This window comes from Balearica regulorum, chromosome 1, assembly GCF_011004875.1.
Source record: "Balearica regulorum gibbericeps isolate bBalReg1 chromosome 1, bBalReg1.pri, whole genome shotgun sequence".
In the NCBI taxonomy this organism is placed as follows: Eukaryota; Metazoa; Chordata; class Aves; order Gruiformes; family Gruidae; genus Balearica; species Balearica regulorum.
Genome location: NC_046184.1, coordinates 17,848,504 through 17,865,479, shown reverse-complemented (window position 1 = coordinate 17,865,479; position 16,976 = coordinate 17,848,504). Strand labels below are relative to the sequence as shown.

Sequence of the window (16,976 nt, the reverse complement as noted above, 5' to 3'; positions counted from 1 at the left end):
CACAAGTCCTGCAAGACACATTTGCCTCTCCTTCCCTAGCCCTTCATCAACTAAGAATGATATGTCCTCTTAACACTATCCACATTTTCCTCACGGTTGTTTGCAATGCCTCCAAATACACCGCGTTATTAACCAACCCTAGTCACAGCAGCATATTATGGCAAGCACTGCTAGCTAACAAACAATTCAAACTATTCACTTCTAGTTCTTTTCACATGAACTCTCCTCCTTGAATAAAGAATAGAGGGATGTAAAATAGTAAGAATTATTTGCCCAATTCGGTCTGAAAAACTGTATTATATACTAATAAAAAAATTGCTCAGACATTGTGAATGATTCATTTTTCTTGAGACATACACAAAAACAAATGAAGAATTTAAAAATATAGTTTAGCCAACTGCTTCAAAAGTGCTAAGGTTTTTTTAAAGCACTAAAATTTAGGTCTATATTTTTTATTTCCCTTGATGCAATGTAATTTACCTAGAGGAATTTTGGGGTTTTTTTCAAGACAACAACTCAAAAATATTTAAATGAATAATTAAAAAAAAAGACAACCTTCTGAATTACAGAAGGATATGCATGTACTTTAGAAGGATATGCATGTACTTTAAAGTGATTACAAGCTCTCAGAATACACTGCTTCTTCACAAAGGTCAATTATAACAGGACTATAAACATCAGAATCTAAAAATTGCAGTGGCTTAAAAATAGGGCAATTAGTAATTTCTGCACAAAAGAATGGTTGAATTCCAACTGAGGAATCTGACGTGTGGTATAAAACAGAAGTAGTAAGGAGGAAATGAGAGCTATAAAAGGGTCTCAGGAAGCTCCTAAATAAAGTATAACAAGCCAAATCATAACAAACAAACAGGATAAAACACAATTTAGCTCTACAAAGTCTATTTAATAATGAGTTAGGAAACACCCCGTTAGGACTCTCAGGGCATATCTTTTCTAGCTGCATTCCCACTGCAGTCAAAATCTGTGCTGCCACCAGTCCTCAGGGCTGTGGATGGGCACAACACAGGTCTCCGCTTATTTGTGGACCTTCTTCACCTTTTCCATGGTGCAAAGCAGGAATCATCAACGTGTAAAACCAAATTCAAATGCTGTTTATCTTACTCATCACAGTTCTCTCTCTCTTCAGCTACTCTGCATAACTTTCAAAATACTTTCACTGGACAACAGACTGGCGCATCAACAGGGTGAGAGGTGGGGAACATGATCCTAGAGATTGAAACAACGAACAGCGGTTATCTCAAAACAAGCTAAGATAATGCTGAACAATGTCTGTGTCATGTTACAGTCACATATGTGTGCATATACTAAGAGTTTCATAATATGTGAAAGCAAGGAGTGTTTCAAAGAATTGACAGGTAAGTAGAAAGTTTCAGATCACCAAGTGGCTCGTGTATGGTGGAGATCTTTTACAGAGGAATGCATATGATATTTTCTGGACTTATGTAGAAGATGGAATTGGGTTTTCAGTATTTTCAAATAACTCTTTTGAGTTATGTAAGCTTCTTCATTCCTTGCTCACCCAAATCACACAGATAACAATATTCCATTCAATTATCAAAGAATATTTCAGATAATGTGAGAAGTTCAGTCAACTTCACTGATTGCCCTGAGTATTACAATAAAAAGTAATGGAAATTATTAAGAAGCAGTACTGAAATATACCTTTGTATGTGGAAACTACATTACTGGTGATTTGCATTAAGGAGAGAAAAGTTAATGTGATCAAATAGAACTTGTGACATTGAATTTTCATATGACAGAAGAGAGATTTAAATTATTTTGAATAGTTTTTCAAGCAAGTTCTACAATGGCTTTAAAAAATGAGGAAATATTTTTTAATACTTCTACAACTTGCAAGAAAATGTTAAAGTGTCAGTTATGCTTCATGTCAGTGCATTTATGCAAATTTAATTTGTAAAAGTTTCACAAATCATTTCAAACAAATGTGTAGATAAAAACATTTTAATATGGTATTGTTCAAAACCATGTATTTATTTAAACAAAGAAAAGCATTAAAACAGTAGAAATTTGTTACAAAGTGTAATGCCAAAATTATCAAAAAAGTTCAAGAGCATATGACAATTGCAATTAACATTTTTTCCATCTCTCAAACTGAAGAAATCCCTCATATTCCTGAGCATTCTCTCCTAGGAGGTTTTCCAGTATTTCTTTCCCGGTAAACCAGAAGACAGTAAGGATGATTCTATCAGTTTCTAACCACTTGAAGGGCCTGGGAGAGGAAGAAGCATCCAGTTAATCCAGTTATAGCTCCTTGTTCAACTTCCATTTTATCAAAACAATTTGTCATTCCTAAGTAGAATAACTATAAATACATTACATCTTTTCCACTTTATCTCCTCAAAAGCCCAATGCATGAGGTCTATTCATAATTGTCCAAGGACTAGTGAATGGGTGGAACTGAATAAGAAAGGTCTAGGTGTTCAGATAACGGGATTAATTATCTCAGATAATTTACATACTGCAGCAATCAAGGTTTCAGCTTGGTCTTATAAAGGAAATAACGCATGCTAAATAAAATTTTACCTTCTAACCCTGTAAGTATGAGAAAAATCTTCTAGCAACTCTCTAGAATCGGTGGGTTAATACTCTTTGCTCTCCGGCTTATTGCCTCATCATTCAGAAATTCAGTTTTATGTACATTCTAAACAGGTTGACTTATTGCATAAAAATTAAAATTCTCTTTCCTGAAAAAAAAAATCTCTACTAAATTGATTTTTTTTTGTATTTTATAAACAAACACTGAGGAATCACCTCAGATACAGCCATGATACAATGCCCTGAAATATTACTCCAATTATACTACGAAAACAATAATTTTAGATACAGCACTCAAATATGGAAAAAACCAAAATTAATAATTTTAACTTTAATTAGTCACAACAGATATGCTGAAAAGGAAGGAAAGGAGGCAATAACCAGTATGAAATATCACTTTAAGGACAGGAACGCTTCCTGTGACATGAGAGGGAATGGAAAAAAAAAAAAAAAAGGGAGCTATAGGTAGATGATGGCTTTTCCAGGATCAGAGAACTTTTATATTCTCACAGTAACAGTGGTCTGGGACTAAATCCCATCCCAATCCCATTAGGATTTGGGCCTGGGTTAATTATTCCATAAAGTTATGGCAGTATCAATTTAAGAAACACTAGGCAAAAGAAGTTGCATTTAATGCCTTCTACAAAAGGATTTAAGATCATAAGAAAAATACTTACAAGTGTAAGACCTCTCTTTCCAAAGCTTTCAGTTCATGAGTTCTTGTAAGCATCCTCAAATTGTCTCAAGCTCCTCTATTGCAAGAAGATTGCAGACAATATCTCAAACGCCATTCCAGTCATCAGCAGCTCATTTTTCTTGACATTCTTTATCCAACATAAAAGTGCTATGGTAACGTTCATTTTCTGCACTTGACTTCCTACTAACTCCCAATTTTCTCTTGATTCAACATTGCTAGGGATCTCAAAGTGATTTCACACAGCCATTCCACTTAGCAGTGGGCTGACATGCATCCTTATTATGATGGTAATTCGCTAGAACATTCATCTCTCTGGATGGTGAATAAATCCAGGTCCTGTCTGTGGTTCCAGGTATACACACAAGGCCCAGACAATTACCTAAATGCAGATGTAGTGAAGTATAGCTGACTCCATCAGCAAGACACAAGCAACTGCGCAGCACAACTTAGCACTCGGAAACAACGTAGAACAACAGGGACTGGGAGCAACAGGAAGGTGTACAAAGAGAGCAACATGTGTGGCAACTTGAAACAGGACTTGCAATCTAGTGCAAAATGCCCTTGTTCACATTAAGTCACCCAACAGTGAGCAGTCACATGGTATATCTTATCTCATAACAAAAACACCTCTGGCATTGCATCCACATGGATGAGATTCATTTTGACACTAATATGCTACAAAGACACAGAACTTCCAGGAAAACTGTCCTGACAGTAATTAGCATTTGTTCTGACAACATGTAACACTGTTACATCACGTAGGAGCTTAGAAATAAGCACAAAATAGGTTTCCCGTACCACTGGTGTTTGAAATTCCAAAGAAGCGGTTATATTATGGCAGAATAAACTCACAGATCTGTGGCATTTTTCGGGGGGGTGGGGGGGTGTAATGTCGAGATTGACATACACAATCACCTGGTATGAGAAACCTAAGGTTTCAATTCCTCCTTCTCCTAACTCAGACCAGAAATCCTAATCTGAATCTACTGTATTCCAGCAGGGGCCAGTACCTACCCCCTCTGAAATTTTCTTCAATTGCAGTTATGCATCTCCTGGCTTGGTTTGACAACCAAGTTTTATTTCACTGTAAATGTTAGAGTATTCTGCTTTTATTGCAGAGTGGGGAACTAATGAGACATTACCAAATTACACTTTCATCATACTTACACTGCTGGCAAGGCTGGAAGAATGCTCTCAACATTTAACGTATTCAATTCCTACATTGTTACTCAACCTATTCCAAACATGTGAACCTATGTGCTAAAATTAGATACCTCAACCTGTACTAAACATCAAAATATCTATTATTTTGGTCCTTATACAAAGACCCAGAAAATTTTTTTTTTTTTGGCATTCAGATTGGAATGAAAAAAATGTTACTAGGCAAGGAAATTATCACTTCCATACATATCATTTGTATCTTCAAAAGTTCTTTAACAACACTTTTCCAAATGTTTTTTGGATGTCTTCAGTAGGGCAGAAAGATTCCCATCACTAGATTAAAACACACTTGTTATGCAAGATTAAGGATTAAGGCACTCTCAGTTGCATAAAGCTAAAATAAACATGCCTTTCCTCCCACCAAAATATTTGACAAAACTGCAACTCTGTGTAAAAGTTATCAGGATATACTATCAGATGATCTAATCATAACAGATTTACTATCAATGGCATTGTCAATAATTTATTATTAATCTTTAATAATCCTTTAGGAGCTCTTTTTTAATTATGGAAAGAATCTAAAAGAAAAGGCTTTATCACTTTCAATGGCATGAATCAGGATCCAAGTGACTCAGAACTGCTACACAAAGGTTTCTCAGGTATTGAGAAAAATACAAAAATCAATAGTTAAAAAAGCAATAAATAGAGCAATTTAAGGTACAACCTAACATTCACTTAAAATCAGAACTACAAATCATAAAGTCTAGAGTAAAAAAAAAAAAAAAACCCAACAAAACCTAAGGTTTAGCCTGGAGAAGAAAAGATTGATTTATTAATGCTTATAAATAGCTAAAGGGTAGATGTCTAGACAACGGGGCCAGACTTTTTCAATGGTGCCCAGCAACAGGACAAGGGGCAACGGGCACAAACTGGAACACAGGAAGTTCCAGCTCAACACAAGAAAAAACTTCTTCACTTTCAGGGTGACCGAGCACTGGAACAGGCTGCCCAGAAAGGTTGTGGAGTCTCCTCCTCTGGAGATACTCAAAACCTGCCAGGACGCAACCCTGTGCAACCTGCTCTAGGTCATCATGCTCTAGCAGATCATCTAGATCTAGTTGGACTAGATGATTTCTAGAGGTCCCTTCCAACCCCTTACCAACCTGTGAATCTGTGAATACAGAGTGTCAATAGACTAAATATTAAATACACTAATAGCTTAAACATTTTTGTTAGGAAACTTTTGCAATTCTGCATTTATTTCTATCTAAATTATTAAAGTACAATTCATAGTCTGAGTTTTGAATCCTTCCATAATTTTATTACAAACCTCGGGATTTTTGAGATACTTCATAAACTTGAAATTGGGACATAAAGTTTAAGAAAAATGCACACTCATTCATTCTAACATGAATGCACCACTCAGTATAACTTGAATATATTAGAAAGACTCAAATCAAAAAGCCATTTAAAGACAAATCTTACAAAGTTTTTATATGTCACTAGGGGAAATAACTGCTGTTAGCACTTAGCCAGGACCACTACTATACCTCCATTTCAATATTTTTCTTACTATACAGATATTAGCTTTTAAATGAGATTTTAGAATACAGTTTTCTGAGTTTCATACATTTTCAGTGGCAAAATATATTTTACAGTTGTTAGTTTTTGAGTTTTGTCTTTCTTCACTGGACACCTACTGGAATAGCTATACTCTCCAAAACGGAAATACTGACAAACTGGCAAAATACATTAACAATCACCTGGGTCGCCAACTGTAAGTTGGTGGTAAAGACAAACTTATTTACCATATTAATTAAACGGTCTATTTAACATGGAATATCAGTGCTCTAATCACATCTCATTTGAACTTCCTATTGCAATTAACAATCCTGAAGACTACTGGAGACCCCACTGTTCTAAGATCATTAAGAACATTTTCATTATCTGTCAAATGAGGGAGTAAAAGGCAGAAACTGAAAGTACTCTCAGGAGTAAACCTCTACCCTACTTAAGAGATGATTAGGGAGAAAGCAGCAGTAGTTCTCATTAGTTGCTTAGCAATGAAATGTCCCCCTATGAAACAAGAAACAAACAAAGCAACAGAGGTGTTGCCATGCAAATAAGTCAAGGGATAGTCTATCATCTACTCAAGGATAATCTGTCCTTCATTAAATCTAATCTATCTGGATTAAGACACCAATGGGTATCTTGCATAAAGATGGTAGGAAGAATCCACTGAAGTAGCCAGACAGCCGTGTTGCTCAAATTTACATATAAGCATTGTGTATTTTCATTGTATGTGTGTATGACAAATTGAAATACAAGGAAAACAGTTTTAATTCAAGCCAGATCAACATTGTCATTTTTACTATTTAACCTTACCTTTTATATCCATAGTTATATCCAAATTAATGAATTATTAATAATTAGCCATACTCAATGTTTATAAAGACTTAAACATTAATCTATAAATTTAAGATATGAACGATGTTCTATTAAGAGATGAGCATTTAAGCAATATCAGAGTTTGCCAATTTAAACAGTTTTCAAAAAGTATACTGATATATAACGCCACAAACTCAAGAGAAATACAGCTGTTTATGCTACTACTGTTACAAGCACTGTGAGGCCCAGAAGAGTAGAGTTCTTAACTAGAGGAATTTGATTATTGCTGCCTTAATTTTCAGATCCTAATTCCTTGCTGCCATTCTTTCAGCCACAGATTCAGTTTAATAGGTTCCCCCTACTTTAATTTCCCTTCCACTCATTTAAAAGGTTTCCGTGTTTCATGGAGGTTTTTTTCTTGTTTTGGTGTGGGGCTTTTTTTGTTGTTGTCATCTGATTTGGGTTTGGGTTTTTTTCATATGTACATTGCTCATTTCATAGGTACAATTTAAAGTTTTCATAAAAAATGTGAATTAAAGAAAGAAAGAAAGCAAGCTATGAATAAAAAAGCATCAGGAGTGGTGAACACTTCTTAACTAGAAATCAAGATGAAAGCAAATGCTACATTGTGCTGCTTTCTCCTCCTTTCAGATCTGACAAACAAGAATGCTGTCTGCAACTTTCTGCAGAGGGGTTGGTTTGGATGAGGGTTTTTTGGGTTTGTTTTTTTTTGGGGGGGGGGGGGGGGGGGGGGGGAGTTTGATTGGAATAAAAACCTGAAAGATTCCTCAACTTCACTGACTACTTACACAAAGTCTGATTGCTTCTCAGTATACATTTAAAGAGAACTATACAGATTTACAATTACAAAAATTTATGATAAAATTCATGTATCCAATTATGCTTTGATTATCTAATCCAAATCATTATTCAGATTAAAATGAAGATGCTGTTCCAAAACCAGTACCAATTCATAATTCAGTATTAAGACAAATCTTACCTATATATTCACAAATGAAGACTACAAAAAAAGGAGTAACAAGATCATTTATGCCCTGGACATATCCACTGGCTGGATGACGTATTGCCCAGATAAACAAAATTCGTTCAAAGATCTGAAAAACAGTTAAAGAAACTATCAGATAATTTATTGAGTGATAAGCACATTTTATTTAAACAAGACACTTGAAAGTTATACAAGGACAAACTTTATATCACAGAGTTACTAGTATAAAAACATGCATACACAATAATAAATGAACACTGGCATTCATAATTAACTTCCAGTGCTAAGTAAGCTTCTCAGTTCTTCAAAAGGAAGCGTTTTCAAGGTATTAGCACATGTTAAAATCAACCTATTATATAATTCAGGTACAGTAGTTACAACAAAGTGGTACTTATTCACTGGAGCTTTTCCAATAACATAAAATTCCTCTTTCCTCAAGAGACAGAAATATTAAGTCATCTTCCCTTGATTTTTCATCTCTATGAAAGAAGTATTTTATCAATATTGTATTCAACTTATTCCTAAATAACAGAAAGAAGTACTTCATATATCTTAGATTTTTATTTTTTTTTATTACATGCCCATAAAAAGATTCGTAATAGTTAAGCTTGCCTAATACTGCAGCATGGGGTTTTAGACTTCAGAAGCATGTATACTGGTTAATAAAAAATCCGGAAGTGTAGAAATAAGGCAACTGCCTGCCATATCACATAACCTCACCCCCTCAACTCTGTAAACTGCACCTTGCTGAGAATCTGCAAAAGTTCCTAAGGCCACTACATATCTGATCATGGGAAGGACAGCACAAGAAGAGTACACAGCAGGGCAATCACAGAAATTATCTCTGACACAATTTAGGTCTGTGACAAGCTGTATTTCCTCTCAATTATTTGCTTCTGAACATGCTACATGTCTTTAAAATGCTGCAAACAAGCAGCAAAGTGAAAGCTGCAATGCGCTTTGCCCTAATTACAGGTACTCAATCAGGTATAATCTTCCGAAGCAAAAGAATGTTTGCTCCTTCCCTGGAAGGGCTGCCCAAGAAGCCAGAATGCAGAGGTAGGTAAGTGGAGCAGAGAAAGGAGAGCTCCAACCGAAGGACTACACTGCTCTTAAGATCAGGCCTCAAGGCTAATAAAAAAGGAGAGATTTTGTAAGGATTCCAAGGAAATCACGTGGTTTGCCACAACCCCAGAAGTCAATGAATGCTCAAGCTTCAAGAAAGCCCGTAAAAGGCCTGCCCTGAAAGAACACAAGAGGAAGAGGAAGTTTAGTTTATGAAGTCTTTATCATTTCTATTCAATTTCACTTCAAGTTTTTGCTAGATTAATAAGTCCACTATTCTAATTACATTTTAAATAAAATCTTACTCTTCAGTTTAAAAGCCCTCTTTCAGTTATTGTCAAGTAAGGAAAAGTCTAGGCATATATGACTCGCATCTGGGTGCTTGAGAGTCCCATCTCAGGCTTCCACATGAGCTACCTGAAGCTGAAACACATTTGCACCTTTTGCTTTGAAAACAAGTCCCAAATAACAACATCTACTCTTCTTCCTCAGGCTTTCTTTTGAGAATCAAGTTTCCTTAATCTCCAGGTTTTATGTTTCCTTGGCATACTGAAAATCCACAGAACAAGGGAAACTGTTAACAACAATAAGTATGAAAAGCTTTGGTGGGCACTGAAAGACAAGCCTTAATGCAGCTCATGCCTGATCCATTACAGCTACAATTAATACTCCATTTTTGCTCAGTGTGATTTCAGCTTTGGTGCAAAGATTAGGTAGAAAGGGAAGCATTCCTTTAGCAAGTTCTCCATAAAAGCCTCTTGTTTTCATTAGTCAAGATTCTTATCCATTAGCTATAAATTATTCTTGGTTCTAGTCCTGTCACCTCATGTTTTTTAACATGCACTGCATATTGAACTGAAAAAACACCAACCTCTGCCCATCAAAGCAATAGCCAGTGGGGTTTCATTGATTATCAACAACTGTATAAAGACCTTAAGTTCTGCCAGTTACAGCTTGCTTTTACATTTTCCATAATTATACCTTTAAGAAATTACAGTTGTTTGTCATATTTTTACTATTACTGGAAAACTGCAAATCTATCTAGATTAGTTAGCTCACTGCCATCCTTCCTCCTTCTGTCAGTTGCCACTTCTAGTTTCAGCAACATTAGTTTTTTTATCAGTGTTACCATTCTGTGTTTCACTTCAAATAAAGGACGTTTAACATACTGCAAATAGAAAAACTTTATTGAAAGCAACTATCAGAGATGACTACAAAAATCTATTTAAATAGCAACTGCTGAATGTAGAACAATGTTATGCACTATGCTAAACAAAAACTGGTGTGATGGGGTTAGAAAATACACGCAGTGAGAAACACACACACACAAAATCAGTAATTCAGTAAGTAACAGCTATCAAAATACCCACTGTAAAAACTATAAAAACAGTGCTTTTCATGAAGGCACATCTCAAGTCAAATAACCCGAAAAACTGTACCACCCACCTTTCCTTTCCTCAGAACCTGATAATATACATAGTTTGCATTGCAAACTGAGATGCCTATGGATTGATTTCAAAGCATTTTTAAAATCCAGCTATGAAAACTAAGATGTAGGGCGGGGTTGTGGTTGGGATTTTTTGTTTGAGTTTGTTTGGGGTTTTTTTTTTATATTATTGAGCAGGAAAGATCACTTAGCGATTGGCACACCAGATTTAATATGCCCAAACGCATCTAATCAGAAATTCAACATATACACACTGAAATAGTGTTTTCAATTTCCTACCCATTTTCATAAAGTTTCATTTACTGTTCTGAATTGAAAAAAATGAGCACTGAATACCTGAAAGGCAGATTGATTTAAGTTTCTATACAGCACTCATCACTGTGCTCAAATAGGAGTCATTAAAAAGGTCACTTTCCCAAAAGGTTTTCTTCTTGATTTCCAAACCAGCAACAGAAATGGGAATTACTTTTCTACTATGAACCACTACATCTCATGAGATGTCATTACTGATCAATTATTCTCCTTTGAATTTAACTTTCATTCATGATAACAGTAAGAACTATATCCATACACATAAAGAGAAGAATTCATTAGCTTAAATGCAGATTTCTAATTTTTTGTGGGTTTTGCCACCTCAGAGGAACTCCAAAACCTACAAAGCTTTAATCATGAAAGCTTTCCAGAATTTGCTGTTTGCTTATCCAAGTAGGAAAAAAGATAGATTGGGAAAAATTTATAAACTATTCTTAAATTGTGTTGTTTCCTTGAAATTACTTCTCCCATATAATTGCAAGCTTACACAGCAAATACACAGTCATGTACTATCCATTTCAACAAAACTCAGTTAAAGCAGAAATTGATACTAAATTACAGACTACTACACTTCAACTAACCATATTTATTAAATCTACACTTACAGTCATTAGTCTTTAAAATAAACTTGACTCCAACTTCTCTCTCCTCCTCTTTGAGGGCCACTATTTGTTTATGCCCAGTACTTTAAGTCTTTGCTCCAACATTACCTTCCCCCTCCCCAGATCTACGTAACTCCCATTAAAAATAAACATTTTAAACCAATTTTAAAAAGAACATATACTAATGAGTTATTTTCACAGACCAGACTCAAAACACTTTTTTTCTAAAATGAAGCATCTTTTTACAGAAACCAAGTTCCAAGTTCAGATAAGAAATTAAATCAGTTTTAACAACTGTAACAAAAAGCCCTTTGGGAATAGACTCAGATACCACCAAGAAAAACAAAAATCCTGGAACAGTAACATTTGGAAATTGAAGTCAGAAGACATTTTGAGGTATATACACGTCTTATGTTTCTGGTCTTTTGATTAGCAATTTCTTTCAGCTCTGTCACCTACAATCTCTTCGCCTCATTGTAAGTAACATTCTTCCTAGTAGCAGTATCATTACTCTAAATCTCTGCAGCAGCAAAAATTAATGTGTACAAAAAAACATCATAATATCCACAACATCAGTCTTGCACACTATGCTACCTTTTGAAATCCTCTGATTCCCTTCCCCTCTTCACAGCTGTTGCTATCTCATCTTAAGACAGAGGAAGTGACCATTGTTCACCTGGGCCTAGCAACATCTTCCCGCTCCCTAGCGGGGAGTCAGCACTGGGAACAAGGCACTGAGCCCCTGGGAGTAGGGAGGGATCCCTGTGAGGATAAGGGATTAGGCTGTGCTAGTGTAGGGCTACAAAAACTCAGAAGGGGAGAGGAAGAAATAAGGGAGATGTTGGATATTGTGACCCTTCCAGCATCATTTGCACTAGTCTTCGTAAGATGACATCAAGTAAGTTGGGCTTGGCTCTCTTGGATCAGACAGAAAACAAAGGCCAAGACATATGCAAGCCCACACATCTAGTCAGGACATCAGTGGAGGTCTAAAAACAATTAACACATGAAGATCCCACAACTCTGTCAAGTTCAGGATACTGATGGATCAGTAAAAATTACCTCAGATCTCTATCACTTTTTTATAACTCAAATACTTCCCATATTTCCCCTTATCCCACTGACTGCTGCTATCCACCCTTTTCGCTACCCATCCTTTTCACATTCTTATTCTTCTGTACCTCAAGGCCACTCACTCCTGACTAACAGAATATTATTAAAATACATCTTTGTTTTACACTTTTTTCACTTTTTTTTTTTTTTTTTAGATAGATGGATAAAGTATGGACAGGGATATTTTTTTTTGGGGGGGTGGGGGAAGGAACTGTTGTGTTGTTTGGTTGGGTTTTTTTTAACAAGAAAGCAGCAGCAATCTAGCTGTACAATGCCTTGATCACATTAATGAGAGGTAAGTCCATCTATTTTATGTGGCTCAATTATGCTTGTTACATGGCTCGATTTACTAAACATTCAAACTAAAGAAATGTAAGTATGACCAGCAGGCAGGGATCTTGAGCTGTATGTAACAGACTAAATTAAGGAGTAATTATGTTACTTGCAAGAGCAACCATAGTTTCTCAAAAGTGTGGATTTAAAGTATTTTTATTTTAAGGTAGTGTTTAAGATGCACATATGCACTGAAGCATTACAAAAACATACCTTTGGACAAGTTTAACAAATAACTAGAAATTAAAACAATGCTGATTTTATGAAAAAAATATTTCAAATGAGATCTCAGTAAACCACATTAAATGAATATGCTACCTGAGCAATGTTATCTGCCAAAAGACAACTAAAAGGGAAAAATACCTAAATATGTTTAATGACCCCACAAAATTAACTGAAATTGCATTCCAGACTCAAACTTTACTGAGTAATATTTGCTACTGAAATTCTATTGACATATCAGATTTTACTTAGCAAGATGTTACCTAGACACACTATTTTGTTTTATTTTAATTACTCACAAGCAATAATAAGTGTTTTATTCTGGAAGCATCTACTAGTTCTGAAGTTGACTGTTCGCATTTTCATTAAACCAGCCTATTTTCAGACTAATTATAATTCAGCTATTAAAAACAAAATCTCCTTTCAAGTGTGACTGCTTGTAAAAAACACCGCATTAATATCTTTTTCACATTAACATACTCTCCAAATTCCCAAATAAACTCTTTAGCTCTAAGTTAATCATTCAACCAAAAAGGGCTTGTAACAATCCTGTAACTCTAATTCTTTTCAATGTCTTATTATAGGATGCTTTCCCCAATACACTAAATATTTAACAAAAATGTACATTTCAAATGTTGGAAAACCTTGACCATCTCTTCTTTAATTATCAATACAAGTTATTCTAATATTTTTAACTGTATTACAGAAAAAGCAGGTATCCATTGTAAATACAAAGCTGCGTTCCTATTATCATCAAGTTTGCATCTAGTCTAAAGAAACCTATTAACCTTCTCTTAAGAGCAGTCATAAATATATCTTGTCTCATGCATGATCAAAGAAACAAAAGACAAAAGTAGTCCAAGATCCTACAGGTTTCTACTTCTGACAATCTCATCATTTTTCTAAAAAACACTTTAAAATATTCTCCAAAGACTGTCTCAGTATCATTTTTATTAAACTACTTGACTTCTCATCCAAATAATTTAGTTAAAAGAAAGAACATTCAATATATTCTACAGAAGATGTTTACCTGGAATTTCTATTTTAAAGTTGTTTTTACAATTGTTCAGCTAATTGAGACATGAATACACCATCTAGCACTAATTTTGAAAAAATGTTTTGTACTTTGAAATCTTCCTTTAAAAGCAAGGATATACATAGATTCTTACACCAGACAGGTTAAACAGCTTCTAATTTCTCCTTCACTAAAATACCAGGGTAAAAAACCAACATCATTTCAGGGTTTGTTCACCCAAACTAAGAACTACAAAACCACAGTCATTGTACATCAGAACCACATATTCAGATGATCTTCATCGAAAACTTAAGAAGAGTTTAATCATGCAATGCAAAGAAGTAAAAAAAACCCCACCCCAAAAAACACATTTTATGTTGAATGCAAATCCATCGTTAGAATAATTTAAGAGACTATGGATGATACGGTTCAAGTATGTCTTTCCTTTTAGAAGTATTTGAGTGTTCTTCCTTTCGTAGCCATATTTTCATGAAATAATATGCACCACCAATTTCATTTACTGGCTCAAGTCTGGCTACAACACAGATACTGATCTTATGAACTACTCTTTAGTAGTTTATTTCTTGCTGATATTGTTTCCCTTCTTGTCCCTTTATTTTTCTTACTTTACTCTTTGATTCATCCCTAGAAAAGCTCAAGTAAAACACCACTGTGCAAAAAGCAGGCAGAAAGTAGTAGTATACCATTTTCTTTCAAAAAACTATAGCAGGCTATTTCTTCAAACCAATTTCTCTAACACATACGGAGGAGCATTTACATTAAACAAATAATTGCAAGAGCAAAAAAACAAATGAAAGCTAGTTCTGTATTTGACTTCTCCTATCATCTTATGAACTATCAGAAGATGTTCTATCTATACTTATATTAACAGAACCTACATGGCAGTACATTTGAAGGTCTAACTAGAACCATTAGAAAGGAGAAGAAATAGAAGGATTAAAAGAAATAATCAAAAGAGCATGATTCACACCATCTATACTATTTATGACTCATACTTTACAAAGAAAAGTCCCTATAGGATTCAATTACCCAACAATATAGACCAATTTGATTAACATTTATCATTAATTGATGTATACCTACTACAGCAGTAAATTTAAATAGTGTACTTAACATACAAAACTTAAAGAAGCAAAATCAAATACGGAACACGAACCAGTCATGCTACAAATTCACGAAAAGAGAATTTCCCAAGTGGAAGACTACAGTAAGAACTTCCAGACCTTGAATGATTTTGACAAATACATAGAACCATGGGAACTATGCTCTGGATTACTTCAAAAATACATTATGAACAAAATATATAAAAAGCAAAAATAAACCCTCAAAGGCACAAGACCAAAGAAAAAAAACTGACAGATTTGATGCAGGAGATTAATGAGATGCCTTTTCTTTTACTACTCATATTTACACTGTTATTCTTAGCTTATACTTACATATATCCTCATTTTTTGGACTTTTTGAAGCTAGTTCTGAAGTCAAAATGGCCCGTGTTTTCAAATTAATTAACAACCAATGCTGTGATATCAGATTCATTAATAAAATGATTTTTAAAAAAAATTCTTTGGATATCATTCTTACCTCTGTTACTTTGGGCTGAAGTCTTAACACTTCAGGACTCATGCGTGGGATATCTATATGGATCTAATTAGACAGAAAGAAGAATACTGTAAAAGGAACCAACAGAACAGTTTTTAAACACCACAATACTTAAAACAATCCTATGGTTTTACAGTATTAATTATAATCCCACTGTATCACTGTTTTTGGAATAACATGGATTTACTCTATTTCAAAACATACGGCTAAATCTTTAAGTCATTGCTAATCTATCAATGAGGCAAAATTTTTATATATATATATATACACACACAAACTTTGTTTCCACATTTTAGGATCCTTGTATTTTGATTGTTTGCAAATTATAGTCATATTGGCAATATTCATTACCTCGGGGTAATTATGCATAAATACATACTGCTACTTCTGTGAAGTCATGCTCAACAGACATTATCCTATATACTTCTTGCTACTAAAGAGTAGGCTTGAAGCTGAAAAAGATCTCAGCTGCTTCTGTCCTAAGGAAGGTTAAAGTAGGATTGTTTAAGTCTATACTTAGTGATGCAATCTATTCATTTTAATACAAAACTTGAAGTTATCTGCTTATCTGGGTGGGCAAGGAAGTTTGACGCACCCATGTTTACTGCACATCATATACAGTTTCAACTTCTGAAGCAGAAGTATGGAGCCAGTAAGAAACAGTCGTTAGACCTTCCCTGTACATCTTCACTTATTTGAAGGAGGAGATGAAAGACTTGAAAACCATACTACTCTTAAACAGAAAACCATGGCAGCTCTGAATGGCAGCGCCACATGGTATGACTAAAGCTGACATTAAAAGAAACCCACTATTTGGAATTTCAGACCATAATATTTCATATTTTTGCTTCTGAAAGGCAGGAAAACAATTGATTAGAGAGCTGTCTATCAAGATTAAAGAAATAGAGAAAAAAAGTAGTAAACTTAAAAAATAATCTCCTTAAGTTCTTTAGCAGATGTACTGTAAGTAAAAGTCACTTCAATAGGTGTTCTACCTGTCTATAGGTATCTTGGTGATTTTCATCATTTCTGGAATCATAGTATTGTTCAACAAATGCAAAATACTCTTTGCGTTTTCTTTTTAAAGTGCTTTCTCTTCGGTCCACATTTGCAGGAAGATAGCCCTGAAAAAAAACAGTGAAATGAAAAGGATATTACTCTTTGCCTTACAAAAAGCACTGCTGGCATTTGATTACATGTGACAGGAAAGTTAATAAACTGATGTAGTGCTATGTAGTCTTACGTGGACCTGAATAATCCTTTAGTAAATCAGTTTTGTAATCATACCAACTGATAAAAAAAGTTCAGATACAAACACCTTACTAAAATCAACTTTTTTTAAGAAAAAGTTTCAAGTTTTTCCAGCTTTAAAAAAGTAATTGCTCATCAAGAATTCTAAAATGATGTTTGCCTTCTGA

The 16,976-nt window shown here is 34.6% G+C and overlaps 1 protein-coding gene and 1 long non-coding RNA gene across 2 annotated transcripts in view; both read right to left on the bottom strand.

The window, feature by feature from the left end:
• Nucleotides 1–16,976, bottom strand: part of TBC1D22A (TBC1 domain family member 22A) — a 180,386-nt gene that overhangs the window by 131,563 nt on the left and 31,847 nt on the right. Inside the window, exons 6-8 of the mRNA XM_075742366.1 lie at nucleotides 16,554–16,682; nucleotides 15,541–15,603; nucleotides 7,824–7,938 (exon numbers count right to left, since the gene is read on the bottom strand). Of these exons, the coding sequence (XP_075598481.1) occupies nucleotides 7,824–7,938; nucleotides 15,541–15,603; nucleotides 16,554–16,682 (307 nt within the window). The remainder of the gene's footprint in view (nucleotides 1–7,823; nucleotides 7,939–15,540; nucleotides 15,604–16,553; nucleotides 16,683–16,976) is intronic.
• LOC142599927 (uncharacterized) lies at nucleotides 1,968–5,174 on the bottom strand. The gene is made up of 2 exons (XR_012833417.1): nucleotides 3,255–5,174; nucleotides 1,968–2,251 (listed from the first exon to the last, which is right to left on the bottom strand). It is a non-coding gene; the product is annotated as an uncharacterized LOC142599927 (long non-coding RNA).